Source organism: Sorex fumeus, unplaced genomic scaffold (genome assembly GCF_029834395.1).
Source record: "Sorex fumeus unplaced genomic scaffold, SorFum_2.1 ptg000036l, whole genome shotgun sequence".
NCBI lineage: Eukaryota > Metazoa > Chordata > Mammalia > Eulipotyphla > Soricidae > Sorex > Sorex fumeus.
Window position 1 is genome coordinate 17,143,907 of NW_026606093.1, and position 22,772 is coordinate 17,166,678.

Below are 22,772 nucleotides of genomic sequence, written 5' to 3' on the forward strand. Positions count from 1 at the left end.
CCTACTCCACTCTATTCCTGTAGGATTTCTGTCTTTCATAATCCCTTAGAGTGCTGTCTGCCCCAATATCTTACAAATTTCCCAGGAAGACATCCTTAAAAATAACCTACACATGTGATAATGATACCTATACTGTCTCAGAAACACCCAAGTTGACTCTGTATTCCTTTTTGACAGCAACTTAATGAAAACCTGGTGAAACTCACAACAAAGTTTGAGAAAGCAATGGCAGACAAACTTAAATGTCAGCAAGAAGCTGAAGTAACTGCAAGCACCATTTTTCTGGCAAATCGCCTGGTGAGTGTAATCCTTAGCAGTCCAACTTTTAATCACATTAGTTCAATTTGTCAAGTGCCACAGAGGTGCAAAATCGATAGCAAAACTTAGCACAAGGGTAAAATAATAAACGTACTGAGATACAGAGATATGTTGATGACTTCAAGAAATATGTAAATTCACATTGTGGTCTGTTCAAAGGAGTTTTTCTACAAAGATAACTCTCTGTAGGAACAATGGGATGGAAAATAGGCTCTATCAGGCAACCCATGCAATATCTTACATACTTACATAGATGCATACTGAAAAAAGGAAGCATTGAAAGGCAAATATAGCATTAATTGGCAAGCTCTTAATCTCATATAGCACTGTAGCACTGTCCTCCCATTGTTTGTCAATTTGCTAGAGCGGGCCCAGTAACGTCTTCATTGTGAGACTTGTTGTTACTGTGTTTGGCAGGTGAAATACTCTCAGTAGCTTGCCGGGCTTTCCAAGAGGGGCAGAGGAATCGAACCTGGTTTGGCCTGGCAGGCGGCTTGCAAGGCAAATGCCCTACCACTGTGCTATCTCATATAATGTTTGATAAATAATAATAATAATAATAAATAATAATAATAATAATAATAGAGCCCCATCCCAGGAAACAAAGAAATTCAGGCATCAAGTGCCCTGCTTTTTACTGAAGATTGCAATATTGCCTCCCAGGTCAGGAACCAATCCCCCACCTACTCCCTGTGAAGTACATATGGAGGGAAAAGGCTGCTTAACTAACTACCCTAGCTTGACTCCATTCTGCTCCATGGTCACGCATTTCTTCAACTCTCCATAACTCACCATAAATATATGAAAACATCCCAATTGTAGCCACCTAATCACACAAAAATACAACTACAAATTTTAGAAGTCACTATGATAAGCAACACTGAAACCTACCGGGCTAGTGAATGAAGACACCAGTTCAGAAGATTCAACCAATAATAATGAGATATATAACCTTTCTGACAAGAAATTTGGAGAATTGTTGAGGATGTATGAGGAGCTGAAAGAAACAATGCAACACACTGCCAATGAAATAGAAAAAGATATGAGACCTAAAACGAAGAAAATGTAAAAAAAAAAGACAGATCTGAAAAATATGTGAAATATATGTGAAATTAAAGCTCACTGGAGGGCTCAACAGCAGAGTAACAGCTACTGAGATCAGAATCAGTGAGATTCAAGTTGAAGGACAGAAACAGCAACAGCAGAAGATGGTAAAAGCCCCAAAATAAACTGACAGATGTCAATAGAACTATGGGATGTGTTGAAGAGCAACAACATGATAATCATTGCAGAAGGGCAGAAAGACAACCCTTATGATGAAGCTACAGTTAAAGCCATCATTGCTGAGAAGTTCGCAGAGCTGAGGAGTAAATGCACCCATATCCAGGAAGCCCAGAGGGTACCAGTAAAAGATCTGTCACTGTCACTGTCCTCCCGTTGTTCATAGATTTGCTCAACCAGGCCCAGTAACATCTCCATTGTGACAATTGTTACTGTGTTTGGCATATTGAATACATCACAGGTAGTTTGCCAGGCTTTGCCGTGCTGGCGAGATATCCAAATAATAATATTGCTAGAAAAAACTTAATCAGAATGATATAAACCATAGATGTAGATAGAATACTGAAAGCAGAAGATAAAAGAAATAAATTATATGCAAAGGAACATGCTTAAGAATTAAAGCACAATAATCAGATAAGATCCTCCAGGTCTGAACACAGTGCTGTGATATAGAGAAAAAAATCAATGAAATAAATGTCTCACAAAGAATACTTTTCCCAGCCAGATTTTCATTTGGATTTGAAGGGAAAATACACCAATTTCAGAGATAAACAACAACTCAGAAACTTCATAGTCTCAGGCCATCTTTTTTTACCTAAAAGTATCTTTAGAAGAAGAAATAAATGGGATACTTCAAGACAAGCCTCACGAACATGTCAAACTGCTGCAGAAAGATGGGAATGAAACTTCAGAACAATAATATTTATCAATGCCAATGAGCTAAAGGCACCAACTAAGAGGCACAGAATGGCAGGATAGATTAGAAAACTGAACCCAATACTAGATACCTGCAAGAAACACATTTGAATAGCCAGAACAAAGACTCAAAGTCAAATATTGGAAGAATTCTTCAAGCAAACAATACTCTCAAAAGGGCCACGGTGACCTTACTAGTATAAGATCACATAGACTTTAGACTGAAAAAGTTATGAGACCATAAGGTAATTTCTTAATCATTAAGGAATATGTATATCAGGATGAACTTACACTCCTAAATGCATTTGCATGTAATGAGAGACCGGCAAAAATCATAAAACAACTAATAGACTTGAAGAAATACATTGATAGCAACACAATAGTAGTAGCAGATTTCAAAAATGTTTTGTCATCTCTCAATAGATCAACTAGACTAAAGCGTAGGAAAGGAATATTTGATTTGAGGGAAGAAATGGAAGAGCAGAGTTCAGTAGATCTAAAGGGCCTTCAAAACTCTCACTGCACATTTCTCTCCAATGCACATGAGACATTCTCTAAGATAGACAACATGTGGGCCAAAATACATACCATAACAAAGCCAAGAATATAGAAATCATATCATCTATCTTCTCAGACCATGATGAAATGAAAGTAGATGTTAATCACAAACAGAAATGGAAAATAACCCAAACACCTGGAAATTAAATACCTTGTTATTGAACAAACAGTGGGGCAGAGAGGAAGTGAAAGAGAAAATAAAAGATTCACAAAAACAAACAAGACTCAAGACACTATCATGAGGGGCCGGAGCAATAGTACAGCAGGCAGAGCGTTTGCCTTGCATGCAGCCAACCTGGGTTCAATCCCCAGCATCCCATATGGTTCCCCAAGCACCACCAGGAGTAATTCCTGAATGCAGAGCCAGGAGTAACCCCTGAGCATCGCTGGGTGTGACCCAAAAAGAAAAAAGAAGACACTACCTACCAGAACTTGTGATATGGCAAAAGCGTTGTTAAGAAAAAGTTCATTGCTATGCAACCATTCATCTGGAAGGAAGAAAAGGCCCACGTAAGTAATTTAACTGAAAAGAAAGGAATTGGAAAACGACCAACAAAAGCAACCCAAATCATGCAGAAGGACAGAAATAATAAAACCTACAGCAGAAACTAATGAAGTGAGATCCCAGAAAGCATTTGGAGAGATCGATGAAAGCAAAGGTTGTTTCTTTGAAACAACAAGCAAGATCAATAAGCTGCTAGCAAGATTCACAAAGCAAAGAAGAGAACCCTAAGAAATTGAATAAGGGAAAACTGGAACATCAGAACAGATGCCACAGAAATTCAAAGGATCATTAGTGTTAACTTTGAGAGTTAACTTTGAGAATCTTTAGGTCATAATATGAGAGAAACTGGAAGAAATGGATTATTCCCAGACTCCTATAACCTAAAAAGGTCGAACCAAGAAGATTCAAAACATCTGAACAGACCTATCACTATCAAGGAAATTGAAATGATAATCAAAAGTCTTCCTGAAAACAAAAGCCCAGTCCAGATTGATTCTCTAGTGAATTCTTTCAAACCTTTAAAGAGGACCTACTGCCAATCCTTTTCAGGCTCTTCCAGTAAATTAAAAAAACAAAAACACTCCCAAACAGTTTCTGTGAAGCAAGCATCACCCTGATACCAAAAGCAGACAGAGATATCACAAAAAAATAAACATTACAGCCCAATATTCTTGATAAACACAAATGCAAAGATCCTCAACTAGCAAATAGAATTCAGTAATCCATCAAGAAGATTTTATCCCATGACCAAGTAGGATTCATCCTAATAATGTAAGGTTGGCTTAACATATGCAAGTCAATCAAAATAATACGCCATATTAATAAAAAAAACATATTATATCAATAGAAATAATTTGACAAGATCAAATACCCATTCCTTATAAAAATTCTCAACAAAATGGTAATTAAAAAAAAACTTTCCTCAATATAGTCAAAGCTATTTACCAAAAGTACACAGCAAATATTTTACTCAGTGGGCAAAACTAAAAGCCATCTCTATAAAATCAGGCATAAAACAAGGTTACTCACTCTTACCAATTATTTTCAATATAGTGCTGGAAGTACTTGCCATACTAATTTGACAATAAAAATATTTGAAGGGCATCCAGGTAAGATGAAAGAAATCAAGCTCTTATTATTTGCAGATGACGTGATACTATACTTAGAGAACCCTAAAGAGTCTACAGAAATGCTCCTCAAAACAACAGATTTGTATAGCAAACTGACAAGCTACAAAAATAATATGCAAAAGTACATGGTTTTCCTATATACAAATAATGAAATAGAAGAGTTAGTTTTTAAAAAAAGCAATTCCATTCACAACTGTGCCTCAGAAAATATCTAGGGATCAACTTAAATAAAGAGGTAAAATATGTACACAAAGAAAATTACAAAACACTAATTCAGAAATAACGAAAATTAGAAAACATTACTTGTAGAAATAAAAGAGGACATAAGAGAAGGGAAACAAATGCATCTGCTCATGGATTGGGAGGATTAATATCATAAAAATGGCAATATTTCCCAAAGCATTATACAGATTCAACACAGTTCCTATAAGGATTCCCATGTAATTTTTAAAATAAATAAATCAAACACTTCTAAAATTTGTATGGAATATTAACACCCACACTCTGAATAGCTAAAGCAGTCCTTGGAAAAAAGAAGATGGGAGACATCTTCAAACTGTAATACAAAGCAGTAGTAATTGAAACAACATAGTGCTGAAATAAAGACAGACTTTCAAATCAATGGAGTATATTTGGATATGCTGATAAAGACCCTCAGGAACATATTGAGTTAACCTCCAATAAAGAAGCAAAAAATATGAAGTGGAGCAAGAAAAGCTTCTTCAACAATGATGATGGGATAACTAGCTAGCTACATGAAAAAACGTCGGATCTCTTTTTAACAAGATGCACAAAAATAAAACCAAAATGAATTAAGACCTTGATATCAGACCTGAATCTATAAGGTAGAGAAAGAAAGTGAAAGCAAAGATAAACAAATGGAACTAAATTAAACTAAGAATCTTCTGCACTTCAGAAGAAATGATGAACAGAATACAAAGACAGAATGTGAAAAATTATTTACCCAACACTCATTTGATAAGGGGTTAATATCCAAGATATATAAGACACTGGTAGAACTTTACAAGAAAAAAAAATACAACCCAATCAAAACAGGGCAAGAAGAAATGAACAGAAACTTACTCAAAGAAGAAATACAGATGGCCAAAAGGCACATGTGCTCTTCATCACTTTATCACAGAGGTGCAAATTAAAACAACAATTTGATAACAACTCATGCCACCAGGACTGATACACATCTAAAAGAACAACCAGTGTGTTGGCATGGATGCAAAGAGAAGGGGACTCTCATTCACTGCTGTTGGGAATGCCAGTTGGTACAGCCTTTCTGGAAAACAATACACAGACATCTTTAAAAAACTAGAAATTGAACTTCTATGGGACCCAGTAAGACTGCTCCTAGGAATATACCCTAGTGGCCCCAAAATGCAATGCAGAAAAGCCATCTGAACTCCTTTGTTCATTGCAGCACTATTCACAATTTCCAGAATCTGCAAACAACAGAGATGCCCAAGAACAGATGAGTGAATAAAGAAAATATGGTACATCTATGCAATGGAGCACTACACAGCTGTTAGGTAAAACAAAGTCAACAAATAAGTTCACACATAGTTGGCATTGAGAGTATCATGCTGAGTGAAATCAGTCAGAGGGAGAGGGACAAACAGAATAACTGCACTCATTTGCAGGATATTAAAACATATTATGTGAATAAGGCGTCTGCCTTGCGTGCAGCCAACATGGCCGACCCGAGTTCAATTCCTCCGCCCCTCTCGGAGAGCCCGGCAAGCTACCGAGAGTATTCGATATGCCAGACACAGTAACAACAAAGTCTCCAATGGAGACGTTACTGGGCCCGCTCGAGCAAATTGACGATCAACGGGAGGGCCTTTATGTGAATAATATCCAAAGACAGTAGAAATAAGGGCCTGGAGGACTGGTCCATGGTAGGAAGCTTGCCACAAAAGGGGGAGGGGAGTACAGTGAAGACAGAAAGGATCACTATGACAATGATAGCTGGAAATAATCACTCTGCACAAAAACCGAGTGCTGAAAGGAGGTAAAGTTATATATATATATATATATATATATGATACCCTTTCAGTATGGCAAAAACATGAAACAAAATGAGAGAGAGAAAGAGCAAAAGAGCTAGATACAGAGAGAGAGAGAGAGAGAGAAGAGTTTGTCATAGAGGTAGTTTGAGGGATGGGCCAGAGAGGGAGTGGGTGGGAGGGAAACTGGGGACATTGGCAATGGGAAATATGCACTGGTGAAGAGATGGGTGTTGGAACATTGCATGACTGAAACTCAATCATAATCAACTTTTTCTATTTATTTAACCATTAAACTAGTCTATTTAACTAAAAAAACTATTTCTGTTAATTTAAATAATAATAATAATGTGTTCATGATTATGAAATGATATTCTTTGGGGTGGGGAAAAAGGTCTTCCCAAGCTCAAGGGCTACTCTGTATGTAATTTTTCTTGGCCATATGACATTTTGATGTTCAAGTCAATAAGTGCTGGGAACCACCAGAGCTCTCTCAGTGACACTTGATATAAGTAGGGGGCTAGGTGAAGGGGGTGCAATAATAAGTATAGAATTCAGGGCCTCACTCATGCAAGGCATGTATTACTGCCCTCTGAGCTATCTTGAAAGCCAAAATATGAGATTTTTTTAATTTATTTATTTTTTAGTGAATCACTGTGAGATACAGTTGCAGACTTACAAACTTTCGTGATTACACTTCAGTCATACAATGATCGAGTACGCATTCTCCACCAGTGCCCATTCTCCACCACCCCATTTGACTCAGTAATACCACTTCTGGGAATATATCCTGGAGATGCAAAGAAATACAGTAGAAATGACATCTGCACTTGTATGTTTATTGCAGCACTATTTACAATAGCCAGAATCTGGAAAAAACCCAAGTGCCCGAGAACAGATGACTGGTTAAAGACATGAGATTCTGCATGAGACTTCTTGACCCTGAACATTTCTACATTTCTACACACACACACACACACACACACACACACACACACACACATACACACAGTCTTTGGGCCTCCCAAAAGTCTTAGAGTCACTGTCACTGTCTTCCCATTATTCATCGATTTGCTCGAGCGGGCCCAGTAATGTCTCCATTGAAGACTTTGTTGTTACTGTGTTTGGCATATTGAATACATCACGGGTAGCTTGTCAGGCTCTGCCGCGCGGGCAAAATACTCTCGGTAGCTTGCCAGGCTCTCCGAGAGGGACGAGGGACGGAGGAATCGAACTCGGGTCAGCCATGTTGGCTGCGTGCAAGGCAAACGCCCTGCCGCTGTGCTATCACTCCAGCCCTAAAAGTCTAAGAATTAGAATTAGAGTAGTTTAAAGTATATATGTTGCCCTTTAATACCTTTTCTCAAAAATTACTGTTTTAACATACTAACAATTTTATTACATATCAAAAGTTTCTGATGAGGGAATTTGGGAAGAGTTCAGCAAACAAGTTCTTCTGTTTCATGTGGAAATCCATTATTCTTCAACTGTAATCAGGCTGTTTTGAAGAATCTAAGATTCTTTCCTTCAACATACACCTTGGTATCTTTCATAGAAGAAAAACTGATAAACGTAATGCAGACTCTGAAGTCCACATACACTTAAAGTCCTCCATAGAAATTATGTATTTTTCAGCCATGATCCCAGAGACTCAGGAACAAATCTTGGAACCCAGCAGGTTTTGGCAGAAATCCCTCAAGATTTAAGTATTAAAATTTTGAAATTTCAAAATCACGCAGCCACTACTGCAGCCACGCAACATCATTTATTCATAACCAGCAATAGAAAACAAATTGTGTACTGTTGCCTTTTCAGCAGATCTGAGTGTTGGGGTAAAATCCTAAATAATAATGGTGGGTCTGGTGTCAAAATATTGAATGTAATCAAAGTAGAGAGGGAGTAATGTGGAAATCATCTGCCCCACAGGTAGAGGGAGGGTGTGGGATGGGGGCATACTGGGGTTTTTGGTGGTGTAGAATGGGCACTGGTGAAGATACGGGTTTTTCATTGTATGACTGAGCCTTAAACCCAAAAAATTTGTAACTGCTCTCACGGTGATTCTATAAATAAAATTATAAAAATGAAAAAAAGAAGTAAGGTGAAGTTCATGCCCAATTCAATCAGCTAATCAGTGGCTGAATAAAAAGCAGTACTCCTATATTAAAAAAAAATTATGTGGGGCTGGAGCAATACCACAGCGGGTAGGGTGTTTGCCTTGCATGAAGCCAACATGGCCGACACAGGTTCGATTCCCAGCATCCCATATGGTCCCCCAAGCACCACCAGGAGTGATTCCTGAGTGCATGAGCCAGAAGTAACCACCGAGCATCGCCGGGTATGAACCAAAAAGAAAATATATATATATATATATATATATATATATATATAATGTATTTTCTCTTTAGAAAGTCATTTTAAAAGAAAATATATATATAATGTATTTTCTCTTTAGAAAGTCATTTTAAATTCTTTCAAGTGACTTTTCAAAGATCTTCTATCAGTCTTGGTACTGGTTTATATCCATGTTTTAGTACTTCTAAATCTGTGTCCTAATTACTATCTCTCTATCCACTAAAACATATGGAATTTATGTTATTTATTTTTATATATCTGACATTTGGAAAATAAACAAAAAAGACATAATTTTCTCATATATTTATATATTTTACTAACAAGACATAGTTCCAGTTGATTAAAGTACATAGTTATATGTAGTATTGAATCCTTACCACCCTTTGAGTTTCCACATCTATAAAGAATACAGTTTGTAGGCTTACATTCCAAACCTGTCATCTTACCATAGTCCATATAAAGCATGGCACAGAAAAGGTGCTTGTTAACTGAAATGTTTACTAGTCAGTACAAATTGTCACTGACCAAAAGGACACAAAAAATGATGTCGAGTCTTCTTGGTACTAAATATTCTCTTTGCATCCTCCATGACAGATCTATGATTCCTTGGATAGAGTCTACAGAATAACAAGTCTTATCTCTAATCACTTAAATGACAGGTGGGAGGACTTGCTTCTGAAAATGTGAGATGGGTAGAAGCTGTGAAGAACTTCAAACAACAGGAAATGAAATTATGTGGAGATATCTTGCTTATTACAGCTTTCATTTCATACCTCGGCTACTTTACAAAGAAATATCGGCAGAACCTCATGGATAGAATCTGGAGACCTTACCTGAGCCAGCTAAAGGTATGCTTGAATTTTTTCTGACCACAGCAGCCTGTGGGGGTCAGTCAGTTCACATGACAATAATATACCAAATCTTCTAGTACTTTCTTTCATCCTTATTCTATTACCTAGTCCTTATTCTATTACCTATCCTTATTCTATTACCTAGTCTACCTAAGCACCCTTCTTCCCCTATGAATCCAACAGTGAAAAGTACAAACCCATATTCTTCCACGTCATTTCCACTGCCATCTCTACTCTCTTGGCTACCAAGGTCTCTCATCTTATTTGGGCCTCCATGCTAACCTGGTCTAATGCCCAAAAACACTGACACTCCCCACTGTAGCACTGTAGCACTGTCCTCCCATTGTTCATCAATTTGCTTGAGTGGGTTCCAGTAACGTCTCCATTGTGAGAATTGTTACTTTGTTATTTTGGCATATTGAATACACCTCGAGGAGTTTGGCAGGCTCTGCCATGTGGGCAGGATACTCTCAATAGCTTTCCAGGCTCTCGAGAGGAACGGACGAATCGAACCCGGGTCAACCATGTGCAAGGCAAACACCCTACCTGCTATGCTATCAATCCAGCCCGACACTCCACAAAGAATTTAAATTTAAAAAGAACTAAAAGCATCTCATGTCCCTTTCCCATCTCTTATCATCATGCCAAACTATGTAATAGTTACAGAAAGAAATGCTTTTTCCCAGATTCCGCATTGAACCAGTTGACATGCCACAAAACCATGTAGTCTATGTCAATGTCCTATGGAAACCCATATGCTATTCATTTCTAAAATGCTTTTCATATTGACTGCTAAGCTTGTCCTTTTAAAATGTAAAATGGATAGATTTTATTTCCAAGTCTTTCTATGCACTGACATGAAGAAATGGTGGGATGTAGCATCTGATAAAAAAAAAATTCAGGGCTATATCTAAAGACTAAATCAGAATAATATTTACTGTTACCTTAGCAATTTCATACCACTCACAATCCTCAACTCACAAATATTCACTAAGCATTCCATACATACTACCACTCCACTAGAAAGAAGTTCCACTTGAGGCTAGGTTGCCAACAGAAAGCTCATGTCCAATAGAGGAAATTAGTGTGATAAAAGGCAGCTGTAGTTGGTAACCACATAAAGTTCACTATATACAGTAATAATTATACTGCAAAATTCATTTTGTATTTGCAAGCAGCTTACAATACAAAATCTGTATTGTCTATGTCAAAATCTATATTGTCTATTGTCATTCACCTTATAAAATCTTATTGATCTGATGAACTATTAATCAATGTGTTTAAATCTATTATAGTAAAAGAAAATAAACCAAAAAGTCTGTTATATGTTCATCTTGAGTGCTTTTAGGAAAGGAAATTAGTGACGGACAGTCAATTAACTTAGTAAATAAGATAAAGACAGTGGCAGTTTCTTGGCTCTGTTTGGGGTTTATAAGCTTTGTGTTTAAGTGTGTGATAAGGACCTCTTAAGCGTACTCAAAAACATATGGATTCCATAATATGATTCTCATACTAATGTTTCCAGTATATAAACTAAGCTACATAAAATTAAGAGGAAAAACAATTCTATTGAATAATTATTCAACTAATAATTCAAATAATCAATTATTTCTTACCCCAGGATAAGAAATACAAGTGCCTGATTTCCCTTCCAGGATTTGCTCCATGACATAACACTGCATGTCATTGTTGTCTGTACAAAATTTGATTTAAGCAATAGGGGATCATTTTCCTCAGGTAACTGGGCCATAAAAACTGCAGGGGTGTGAAAGATGAGGTAATAAAAGGAATATGCTGAACTTTTAAAACAATCTGCTCACTAAATGTAGTAAGACACAGATAACATATTACCTGATACAATTTATGTGACATATCCAAAATATGTAAATAAATTCATAGAGACAGAAAGTATACTGGCAGTTTCTAGGTGCTAAGAGAGAAATGGACGTAGGCTTTCCTTTTGTGGTGATCAATGCTTAGAACTAAGTAGAGTTGATGTTGCAACACTGTATATTACTCTAATTTTTTAAAAAGTATGTGCCCCCAATTAAAAAGATTATTTGTGAATAATTAAATGAACTATACGGGAGAGAAAAAATGGTCTGGTGCACAGCTAAGAACCATGACGAAAAATAGAAAGGCTGTGAGGTGTGCTGAGACCTGTGCTCACTGTCTTCCACTATGCACCCAAGGTGAGTCTAGAGTGAGAGGAATGATCCCAGCATAGAGAAAGGTATGCATTTTCAGACCATTCAACACTAAGGTCCTGTCAAAAGTGATGAAAAAGGGAAAAGGAGTGGGATGACACTGACATGACAAAATCTAGTAGGCACAGAGCGTGGTTATAATGCCAGCACAAGAAACAAATGTAGCAAGGAGTGCCCCCTTAGCATTGGAAAGGGTATTTATAAATCTGTCTGTCCTCCCGTTGTTCATTGATTTGCTCGAGTGGGCCCAGTAACGTCTCCATTGTGAGCTTTTTTTGTTACTGTGTTTGGCATATTGAATACTCTCAGTAGCTTGCCAGGCTCTCCGAGAGGGGCAGAGGAATCGAACCCGGCTCGGCTGGGCTGGCTGCGAGCAAGGCAAACGCCCTACCGCTGTACTATCAAAATACAATCTATGGAAAAAATTTTATTTAGATAAATATACTGAAGAATAAAGTCCAAATAGTCTGAATTTCTACTGTTTCATCCATCAAGAGACAAAAGCTATCAGGGTTTTTAGAAAACCAACTTCTAGAAATACTTACACAGCCATAAAAGTATTCTTCAGGGGTATTTTTATCTTTTTTTTGAAGGAATTGTATCTGTTAATAAGCTCCCAACTGAGAAAAGCTTCTTCTGTTTGAGTGTGTGACATTATTTCATCATTCAGGTTCCCATTCCCATCACCCCAGATCTGGACCCCCTGCGGATGCTGACTGACGATGCGGACGTGGCCGCCTGGCAGAACGAGGGTCTCCCTGCAGACCGAATGTCCATGGAAAACGCCACCATCCTCATCAACTGTGAGCGCTGGCCACTCATGGTTGACCCTCAGCTGCAAGGCATCAAGTGGATCAAGAACAAATACAGGAAAGACCTTCGGGTCACTCAGATTGGTCAAAAGGGGTAGGCAAAGAAACACAAAAGTTTTCTCTTTGTCATTTATACAAAAAAACAACATAATGTGGACCTGAGATACCAATAGGTAAGGTGTTTGCCTCACGCGTGGTCAACCCTGTGGTCTCTGGCACTTGTTCCTCCAAGCACCACCAGAAATCCCTGAGCTCTATAGGGTGTGGTGAACCGAGGTATATTATTATAACATTTCACTTATTTGAAATACCTAGAGAACTAAAATTAATGGAGACAGAAAGAAGAATGATGCTGCCAGTTATGGAGCAGGGGGGATGTAACACTTTTGTATAAAGCACATAGTTTCTGTTTTGCAAAATTAAGAAAGTTCTTGTAGATAGATGGTTATAATGGTGGCAAACAATGTGAATGTATTTAATGCCCTCAAACTGTATGGGTAAAACTAGTTCAATATGATAGGTTTTATGTTATAAACATTCACAATTAAAAATTTAAAATTACTGTCTTATTTTAGATAAGACAGTATTTAAACCTAAAATTTATTACTTCTCACACACACTTACCCAATAAGACTGGATACTCTGGTCACATGTCCCAAACAGGTATAATATAATTGTGCTCTTTTCAAATCTTGATTAAAATATTCCTAATTGATTTAACACTGCATTTTAGATACTCTGTTCTTTTCACTCCTTGCTATATCTCTAGTACCAAAACCAATAGCTGACAATGAGTAGACCCCTAATAAATGTATATTCAGAAGTTTATTTGGTTTTTTATATTAGTTAAATATCATTTAAATACAAATATCTTAAGAATCCTAAATATAGTCTCTCTTCATCATATCAATATTAGATCATGTAAATATTCCTTTAAATAAGGGAAAATGTGACCAGTGAGATCATCCCAGAAAGTCAGCCTCAAAGGCCATGGTTCTTGTGTTAAATGCCTCGCATTTGTGTCTTGCCACTGGTTCATCATGACTAATTTTCTTCCGCAGTTACCTTCAAACCATAGAACGTGCCCTGGAAGCTGGAGATGTGGTGCTAATTGAAAACCTAGAAGAAACCATTGATCCTATTCTGGGGCCGCTGCTTGGGAGAGAACTTGTTAAAAAAGGACGGTAAGACTAGGCTAGGTTCATAATGTATCAGCATAAAGAAGAGTGACTGTGGCCGAGGTAGAATTGTGATCCACCAGGTAGACCTACTCTTCCTAAAAAATCTTCTCAGTTTGTGACTGGTAGTTCCTTGCAATAACCTTTCCCAGAATAAGTTTGTTTCTATCCATTGGTGTTCTCAGTTCTCATTGACTTAATTCTCTATTTTGGAAGAACTTTAGAGTGAAAGTGATTGAAACTGAGAACAAAACCAAAACACCTGCTATTCATGGAAGAAGCCCCAAGATCTATCTCTGGCACTTTGTGGCCCCCAATGCACCATGGCGTACAGTCCTGTTGGCCCCCAAAAGGCATTAGTGGAGAACTCACTGTAACTATGCACCAAACTCTTTGGGCACCAAACTCTGTACACCAGGCTGAGTACTGCCAGAAGCAGTGCCCTGGTCCCCTAACAAGACTGGGATGGCTCCCCTCAAACTCTGTAAAAAAAAAATAGCAATTGAAAATCAGGCTTGGTGCCCTGTCTTCTTCCTCCTCTAGGTCAGCCATTACTCGAACCTGGAACTTGGCTTCCTCTATGTACACACCCCAGGCGTCCTCTAGAACCCTGGGATGCCCACCATCCCTGAGTCTCTTCCTTTTCATCCCCAACTCTGTGCCCAGTCTTCCTCCTCCCCCAGGTTGTACCCCACGCACACACCAGGTACCCGTAGGGGGCATGGCCTCTTCAGAAGAGGGTGTGGAGTCTGTAGAAGAGGGCATGGCCAAATTTTGGGCCACAGGTAATTTACTCATACCCAACAATATTGTGTAACATCTCAGTCTCCATACCTCCACAACAACATGAAGAAACAACGCAAATCCCCACCACGAGAGGAGGATGATGAAAACAGTCCAGAAGCATCAGTAGGTGCTACTCACCTAAGGGACCTCTCTGAGAAAGAATTCAGATATGAAGTAATAAAGATATTCAATGAAATAAATTAGTGAGACAGATATTCAGTAAATTAAAGGAGGACATGAGAGGAAACAATCGAGAAAATACAGGAAGAAATAAGAGCAGAAATTAGAAAACTACGCACAGAAATGTCACAAATCAAAGATTCCGTAGATTAAATAAAAAAAAAAATTTAGACTGTGCCCTCAATAGTAGAATGGCCACAGCTGAAGACAGAATCAGTGAGCTGGAAGATCAGCTGCACGAAGCCTAAAGGCAACAACAAACAATGGCAAGAGTCCTCAAAATAGCACTAGAACAAATCAGAGTCCTAGGAGATAATTCCAAGAGGAACAACACTAGAATCATTGGAGTACCAGAAGCTCAGGGAAATAATCCCAATGAAAAAGCCACAGTTAAACAAATCATTGCTGAAAAGTTCCCAGAGCTGGACATTGCAGCCTTTCAGATTCAAGGAGCCCGAAGGGTGCCAGCTAAAAGAGACCCTAACAAAAACACTCCAAGATATATCATAGTTATAATGATGGATCCACAGATAGAGAAACAGTAGGCAAGCAGCAAGGTCAACTAAGGAAATCACACACAAAGGAGCACCCCTTCTATTCACAGCAGATCTATCAGAGCAAACCCTCCAAGCCTGAAAGAAATAGTGGGATATAGTGAAAAAAACTCACTGAAATGAATGCTTCACCAAGAATAATTTATCCAGCTAAACTCTCACTCAAACTCGAAGGAACCATACACTATTTTCTGGATAAACGGCAGCTCAGGAACTTCATAGACTCAAAACCAAACCTAAAAAAAGGGCTAAACTTGCTACTATAAGATAAGACAACCATACAAACACAACAACACTTACAGAAAGATAAAACAAAATCTCATAACAAAAACCTCTCAACGTCAATGGTCTAAATTCACCAATTAAGAGACACAAAGTGGCAAAATGGATTCAGAGAAAGAACCCAACATTCTTCTGCCTACAAGAAACTCATCTGAACAATCAGAGCAAACAAAGACTCAAAATTAAAGGATAGAAAACAATTCTGCAAACAAACAGCTCCCTCAGAAAAGCTGGTGTGGCCATACTAGTATCAGACAACATAACTTTCAGGTTGAAAAAGATTAGAAGAAACAGCGAAGGCCATTCTTGCTTTATCAAGGGATACGTAAAACAGGAAGAAATTAAACTCTTAAATGTATACGCACCTAATAAGAGAACAGCAAAATATTTAAAACAACTGCTAACATATTTTAAGAAGGATGTTGCTAGCAACAAAATAGTAGCCGGAGACTTCAACATCACCTTATCACCTCTGGATAGATCTACAAGAACAAAAATCAGCAAGGAAACACTGGCTTTGAAGGAAGAAATAGAAGGGAGGGGGATTATAGAGCTATACAGGGCTTTACACGCCAAAAAGAAAGAATACACATTCTTCTCTAGTGCACATGGAACATTTTCCAAAATACACCATGTACTAGGCCACAAAACATACCTCAATAAAAATAGGAAGATAGAAATAGTATCAATAATCTTTTCAGACCAGGATGCACTGAGAATAGAAGTGAATTACGCACAGACATGGAGAGCCAAATCAAACACCTGGAAATTAAACAACTCAATGTTGAACAACGAGTGGGTAAGGAAGAAAGTCAAAGACGAAATCAAGATACCTGGAAACAAATAATGAAGACACGAAATACCACAACATATGGGAAGCAGCTAAAGCTCTTGTAAGGGGAAAATTTATAGCCCCACAAGCATTTTTCAGGGAGAAAGAAAGGGCCCTCATAAACAACTTGACTTCACAGCTCAAGATCTTAGAAAAGGACCAATAATGAGCAAGTGAAAACAGAGATAGATAAATGGGACTATCTTAAACTAAGAAGCTTCTGCACCTCCAAAGAAACAGTGACCAAAATACAAAGACAGTCTACAGAATGGGAAAGGATATTCGCCGAGTACACATCTGACAAGGGGTTGATATCCAGGATATACAAAATACTGGTTAAACTCCACAAGAAGAAAACATCCAACCCCATCCAAAAATGGGGCAATGAAATGAATAGAAACTTTCTCAAAGAAGAAATCCGAATAGCAAAAAAGCACATGAGAAAATGCTCTACATCATTAATCATCAGGGAGATGCAGATCAAAACCACAATGAGATACCATCTCACACCTCAGAGACTGGCCCACATTCAAAAGAACAAAAGCAACCGATGCTGGCGTGGATGTGGCGAGAAAGGGACACTCCTTCACTGTTGGTGGGAATGTCGACTGGTTCAGCCCTTCTGGAAAACAGTATGAACGATTCTCAAAAAATTAGAAATTGAGCTCCCATTTGACCCAGCAATACCACTCCTGGGAATATATCCCAGAGAGGCAAAAATGTATAGTCGAAGTGACATCTGCACTTGTTTGTTCATTGCAGCACTCTTTACAATAGCCAGAAACTGGAAGAAACCTGAATGCCCAAGAACAGATGACTGGTTAAAGAAACTTTGGTACATCTACACAATGGAGTACTATGTAGCTCTTAGAAAAGATGAAGTCATGAAATTTACATACAAGTGGTACAACATGGAAAGTATCATGCTAAGCGAAATGAGTCAGAACGAGAGGGATAGACATAGAAAGATTGCATTCATCTGGGGGATATAAAGTAACAAAATATGAGATTAATACCCAAGAATAGCTGAGATCAGCACCAGGAGGATTACTCCATAGCTTAGTGGCCAGTTGGGCATTCTAGAGGAAAGGGTAGCTCAGATAGAGAAGGGAACACCAAATAAAGGGTGTTTGGAGGACCCTCCCAGGAGGGAGGGGAGATGCATGTCGAAAGTGGACTATGGACTGAACATGTTTGCCACTCAATGCCTCTTTTGCAGACCACAACACCCAAAAGGAGAGAGAGAACACAGGGGATTGCCCTGCCACAGAGGCAGGGGGGGATGGGGGGATGGGGGTGGGGGGGATATTATCCATGGTGGTGGAAAATGGGCACTGGTGGAGGGATGGGTATCTGATCATTGTATAATCAAACCCAAGCACAAAAAATTGTAAATCTACAACTGTACCTCATGGTGTTTCACAAAAAAAAAAAAAGGACCAATAAAAGGAGCAGAAACCAGGAAGAAGAAAAGAGATCATAAAACTTAGAGCAGAAATCAACGACGTGGAAACTAAAAAAAAAAAATCTGAAAGATCAATGAAACCAAAAGCTGGTTCTTTGAGAAAATAAACAAGATAGATAAACCACTAGCAAGACTCAAAAAGAAACCAAATCAGAAATGAAGAGGGGAACATCACAATGGAAACCAAAGAAATTCAAAAGATCATCAGAGACTACTTTGAAAGTCTGTATGCCACGAAACAAGAGAACCTAGAAGAAATGGATAAATTTCTAAATTACTATAATCTCCCAAGGATGAATCAAGAAGATCTAGAGTACCTGAATAGACCTATTAACATCAAAGAAATTGAATCTGTAATCAAATGTCTTCCCAAAAATAAAAGCCCAGGTCCAGAAAAGTTGCAGGCTATAAAATCAATACCCAAAGGTCCATGGCTTCCCTATATGCAAATAATGAGAGAGAAGAAAGTGACATAAAAAAAAAACAATTCCGTTCACAATTCTGCCCCAGAAAATCAAGTACCTAGGAATCAGTTTAACTAAGGAAGTAAAAAACCTGTTATAAGGAAAACTACAAAATGCTACTTGAGGAACTAAATAAGTACACAAGAAAATGAAAAGATACCCCTGCTCAAGGATTGGGAGAATTAAGATTTTCAAAATGGCAATACTCCCCAAAGCATTGTACCAATTCAATGCAATCCCTGTAAGGATACCCATGACATTCTTCAAAGAAATGGAGCAAACACTCCTGATATTAATATGGAACAATAAATCCCCACGGATAGCTAAAGCAATGCATGGGGAAAAGAAAATGGGAGGAATCAACCTCCCTAACTTCAAACTCTACTACAAAGCAGTAATAATTAAAACAGCATGGTACTGGAACAAAGGCAAGGCCACAGACCAATGGAACAGTGTTGAATATACTGACATCTCCCCCCCAAACATATGATCATCTAATCGTTGATAAGAGAGAAAGAAATGTGAAGTAGAGCAAGGAAAGTCTATTTAACAAATTGTGCTGTCAAAACTGGACAGCTACATGCAAAAAATGGGCTCAGATCTCTACCTAACATCATGTACAAAAGTAAGATCAAAATGGATTAAAGACCTCAAAATCAGACCTGAATCCATAAGGTACACTGAAGACAAAGTTGGCAAAACCCTCCATGACATTGAAGCTAATGGTATCTTCAAAGATGTCATACCACTGGCCAAGCAAGTGAAAACAGAGATAGACAAATGAGACTATCTTAAACTAAGAAGCTTCTGCACCTCCAAAGAAACAGTGACCAAAAAGTGACCAAAATACAAAGACAGTTTACAGAATGGGAAAGAATATTCACCTAATACCCATCTGACAAGGGGTTGATATCAAGAATATACAAATTACTGGTTGAACTCCACAAGAAGAAAACATCAAAAAATGAGGCAACGAAATGAACAGAAACTTTCTCAAAGAAGAAATCTGGATGGCTAGAAGGCACATGAGAAAATGCTCCACATCATTAATCATCAGGGAGATGCAGATCAAAACAACAATGAGACATCATTTCACACCACAGAGGCTGGCCCACATCCAAAAGAACAAAAGCAATCGTTGTTGCATGCATGTGGCGAGAAAGGGACCCTCCTTCACTGCTGATGGGAATGCCGACTTGTTCAGCCCTTTTGGAAAACAGTATGGATGATTCCCAAAAAATTAGAAATTGAGCTCCCATTTGACCCAGCAATACCACTCCTGGGAATATATACCAGAGAGGTAAAAAAGTACAGTCAAAATGAGATCTGCACTTCTATGTTCATTGCTGCACTGTTCACAATAACCAAAATTTGGAAAAAACCCGAGTGGCCAAGAACAGATGACTGGTTAAAGAAACTTTGGTACATCTACACAATGAATACTAAGCAGCTGTTAGAAAAGATGAAGTCATGAAATTTACATACAAGTTGTACTACATGGAAAGTATCATGCTAAGTGAAATGAGTCAGAAAGAAAGGAACAGACATAGAAAGATTGCATTCATCTGGGGAATACAAAGTAACAAAATAGGAAACTAACACCCAAGAATAGCTGAGATAAATACCAGGAGGTTTACACCATGGCTTGGAGGCCAGCTGCACACGTTAGGGGAAAAGGCAGCTCAGATGGTGAAGGGAGCACCAAATAAAGGGTCTTGGGAGGATTCTCCCAGGATGGGAGATACATGCTGAAAGTAGACTATAGACCAAACATGATTGCCACTCAATGCCTCTTTTGCAAACCACAGCACCCAAAATGAGAGAGAGAACAAAAGGAATGCCCTGCCTCAGAGGCCAAGTGGGATGGGGATGATGGGGGGTGGGAGGGTTACTGAGATCATTGTTGATGAAGAGAGGGCACTTGTGTAGGGATGGGTACTCGATCATTGTATAACTGAAACCCAAGCACAAAAATTTGTAAGTCTACAACTGTACCTCATGGTGTTTCACTAATAAAAATTTTTAAATAAAAGAAGAAAGAAAAAAAGAAAATCAGGCTCACTTTTAGACATAGACCTTTTAGCCAAACCTCTGCTCTTGTCAATTTCTTGAGCCACTGTTCCTTTAGGTGCTGGTACCTGATCAAAGCTTATCAAATGTGTGAAAGGAGAAGGAAGAAAAGAAAGGAAAGAATGGAGAAGTAGAATCTCAAGAAATAAATTATCATAAATTCACAAGAATCTCATCACAGGATGACTTATATTTGCATATCCTTAATATGTGTTTATTTAATTCACCATTAGACATAATTTTCTGCCTAGATATTTTAATTTTTATATATTTTCTTTGTATGAAAAATGAAATCCTTATTTCTGGTTTATAAGAAATCCCTGTATAAACTAATGTACCCCTTCTTCCAAAAACTTTACTGCCATCTACTGGGAAGGTTTCATATTGTACTAATTCTACATTAAGGACAAACTGATGGTTCTCCTACACTTGAACAGTGCAAAATATAATATAATGTCTATGGATGAAATTCCATCATTCCAAACCCTATTCATATTGAAAGATTCTTATTGTAGGCTTATACTAGATATTTAAGAGTAATCCACCTGAATTTGCTATATTCTTTACAAGAATTTTGAAAATAAAAAGTCTAGAATTCTGTCCTGGACAATCTTACAGGAAGGTACTCAGCTTCACATAATGCTTTTTATTCCAGATTCATTAAAATTGGAGACAAAGAGTGTGAATATAACCCCAAATTTCAACTCATTCTCCACACCAAGCTGGCCAATCCTCACTACCAGCCGGAGCTGCAGGCTCAGGCTACATTGATCAACTTCACTGTAACCAGAGATGGCCTGGAGGACCAGCTGCTGGCCGCCGTGGTCAACATGGAGAGGCCAGACCTGGAACAGCTAAAGGTGTGGCAGAAAGACACAGTGAAGTAGAGGAAGGAAATACTCTGCCACTAGATTCTGCATGCCCCCTACTCTAGAAAAAGTGTTGAGGGTTGAGTAATGTGGGTTCTGCTACAACTAGAACTTAAGGGATAGTTAGCACCATTGAGCACTTCGAACATCTAGTTGGGAAGTGGAGGATAAAGCAAGCTAAAGATTATATGTGTATATATATACACATATATACACATAGATTGATAGATAGATAGACAGACAGACAGACAGACAGACAGACAGATAGATAGATAGATAGATAGAAAAGACAGTCAAAAGAACACTCAGCTCCAGGAACAGAATTTAGCAAAGGTCTTTGGGTTTTGTTTGTTTTTTTGAATCCCCGTGAGTTACAAAGTTAAGTAGTTCGTCATGGTTTAGTTACAAGGCATACAGTGTTCCAACACCAGTCTCTTGAAGGGTATCCATTTCTATATACCAATGTGAAGCCACAGCCCAGGTACTCTTATTTGGGTTTGTTTTGCTTTATTTCTTTTTCTTTTAGGGTCACACCTGGTCATGTTCAGGAATTACCCTTGGTTCTGCACTCACGAATCACTCCTGGCAGTGCTCAGGGAACTATATGGGATGCCAGGGATTGAACCTGGGTGAGCTGTGTGCAAGGCAAACACTCCACCCGCTGTACTATAATCTGGCCTCTGTCCAGATGCTTTTGATGTGATGGATATTGGGGGTCCTGTGAACTCCAAAGTCTCACCTCAGGGTTGTCTGGACCACCCAAAGCGAGGTCAGCAGAGGGACGAGGTTCATCAGCTGTGCCATGCTTCAGACAGGCTGAAGACAAGCTGGAGAGAGGCCAACCCAGTCTTAGGCACGGGAGATGGGGATGGGGGGAACAAGGCAGAGATCCAGAAGTTTATGCTCAGGTCCCAGGTATGTTGGAGACAGGGAGGAGAAACAGAGGTTCTGTTCTGACAGGGTCTGTCAGAAGCCTGCCATTTAAGGGTCCATTGTCCAATCATTTTGGAATGTCATCAATCAAATTTGGCCAGTTAGAGTTCAAGATAGGAAGCATCCACCCAGCATTAATAACCAGATGTTTCAGGGCCTGGGTTCATTTCTGATTATCAGTGGCCTTGCAAACAACTTACTATTCTAACTATATCACACCCAAAATGAAGAAAGTTTCACAAAATGATGTAACTTTTGCTCACACAAAATGGAGTCCCTTCTGTTCATAACAATCCATTCATGTGACACTCTGTCCTTATTCCAGTATCATACTGTTTTAACTAGTAGCAACTTGTAGTATAGTTTGAAGTTGGGGTAAGCAATGACTTTTTCCAAATTATTGCTTTAGCGATTAAGGGTGGGAATTCCATATG

General features: G+C 38.5%; 1 protein-coding gene across 1 annotated transcript in view; it reads left to right on the plus strand.

Annotated features, from left to right (window-relative positions):
* The window catches only part of DNAH9 (dynein axonemal heavy chain 9), a 577,218-nt gene that overhangs the window by 430,835 nt on the left and 123,611 nt on the right, over window positions 1-22,772 (plus strand). The window contains exons 51-55 of the mRNA XM_056117744.1: window positions 178-297; window positions 9,515-9,703; window positions 12,584-12,819; window positions 13,787-13,909; window positions 21,192-21,396. Coding sequence (XP_055973719.1) covers window positions 178-297; window positions 9,515-9,703; window positions 12,584-12,819; window positions 13,787-13,909; window positions 21,192-21,396 — 873 coding nt within the window. The remainder of the gene's footprint in view (window positions 1-177; window positions 298-9,514; window positions 9,704-12,583; window positions 12,820-13,786; window positions 13,910-21,191; window positions 21,397-22,772) is intronic.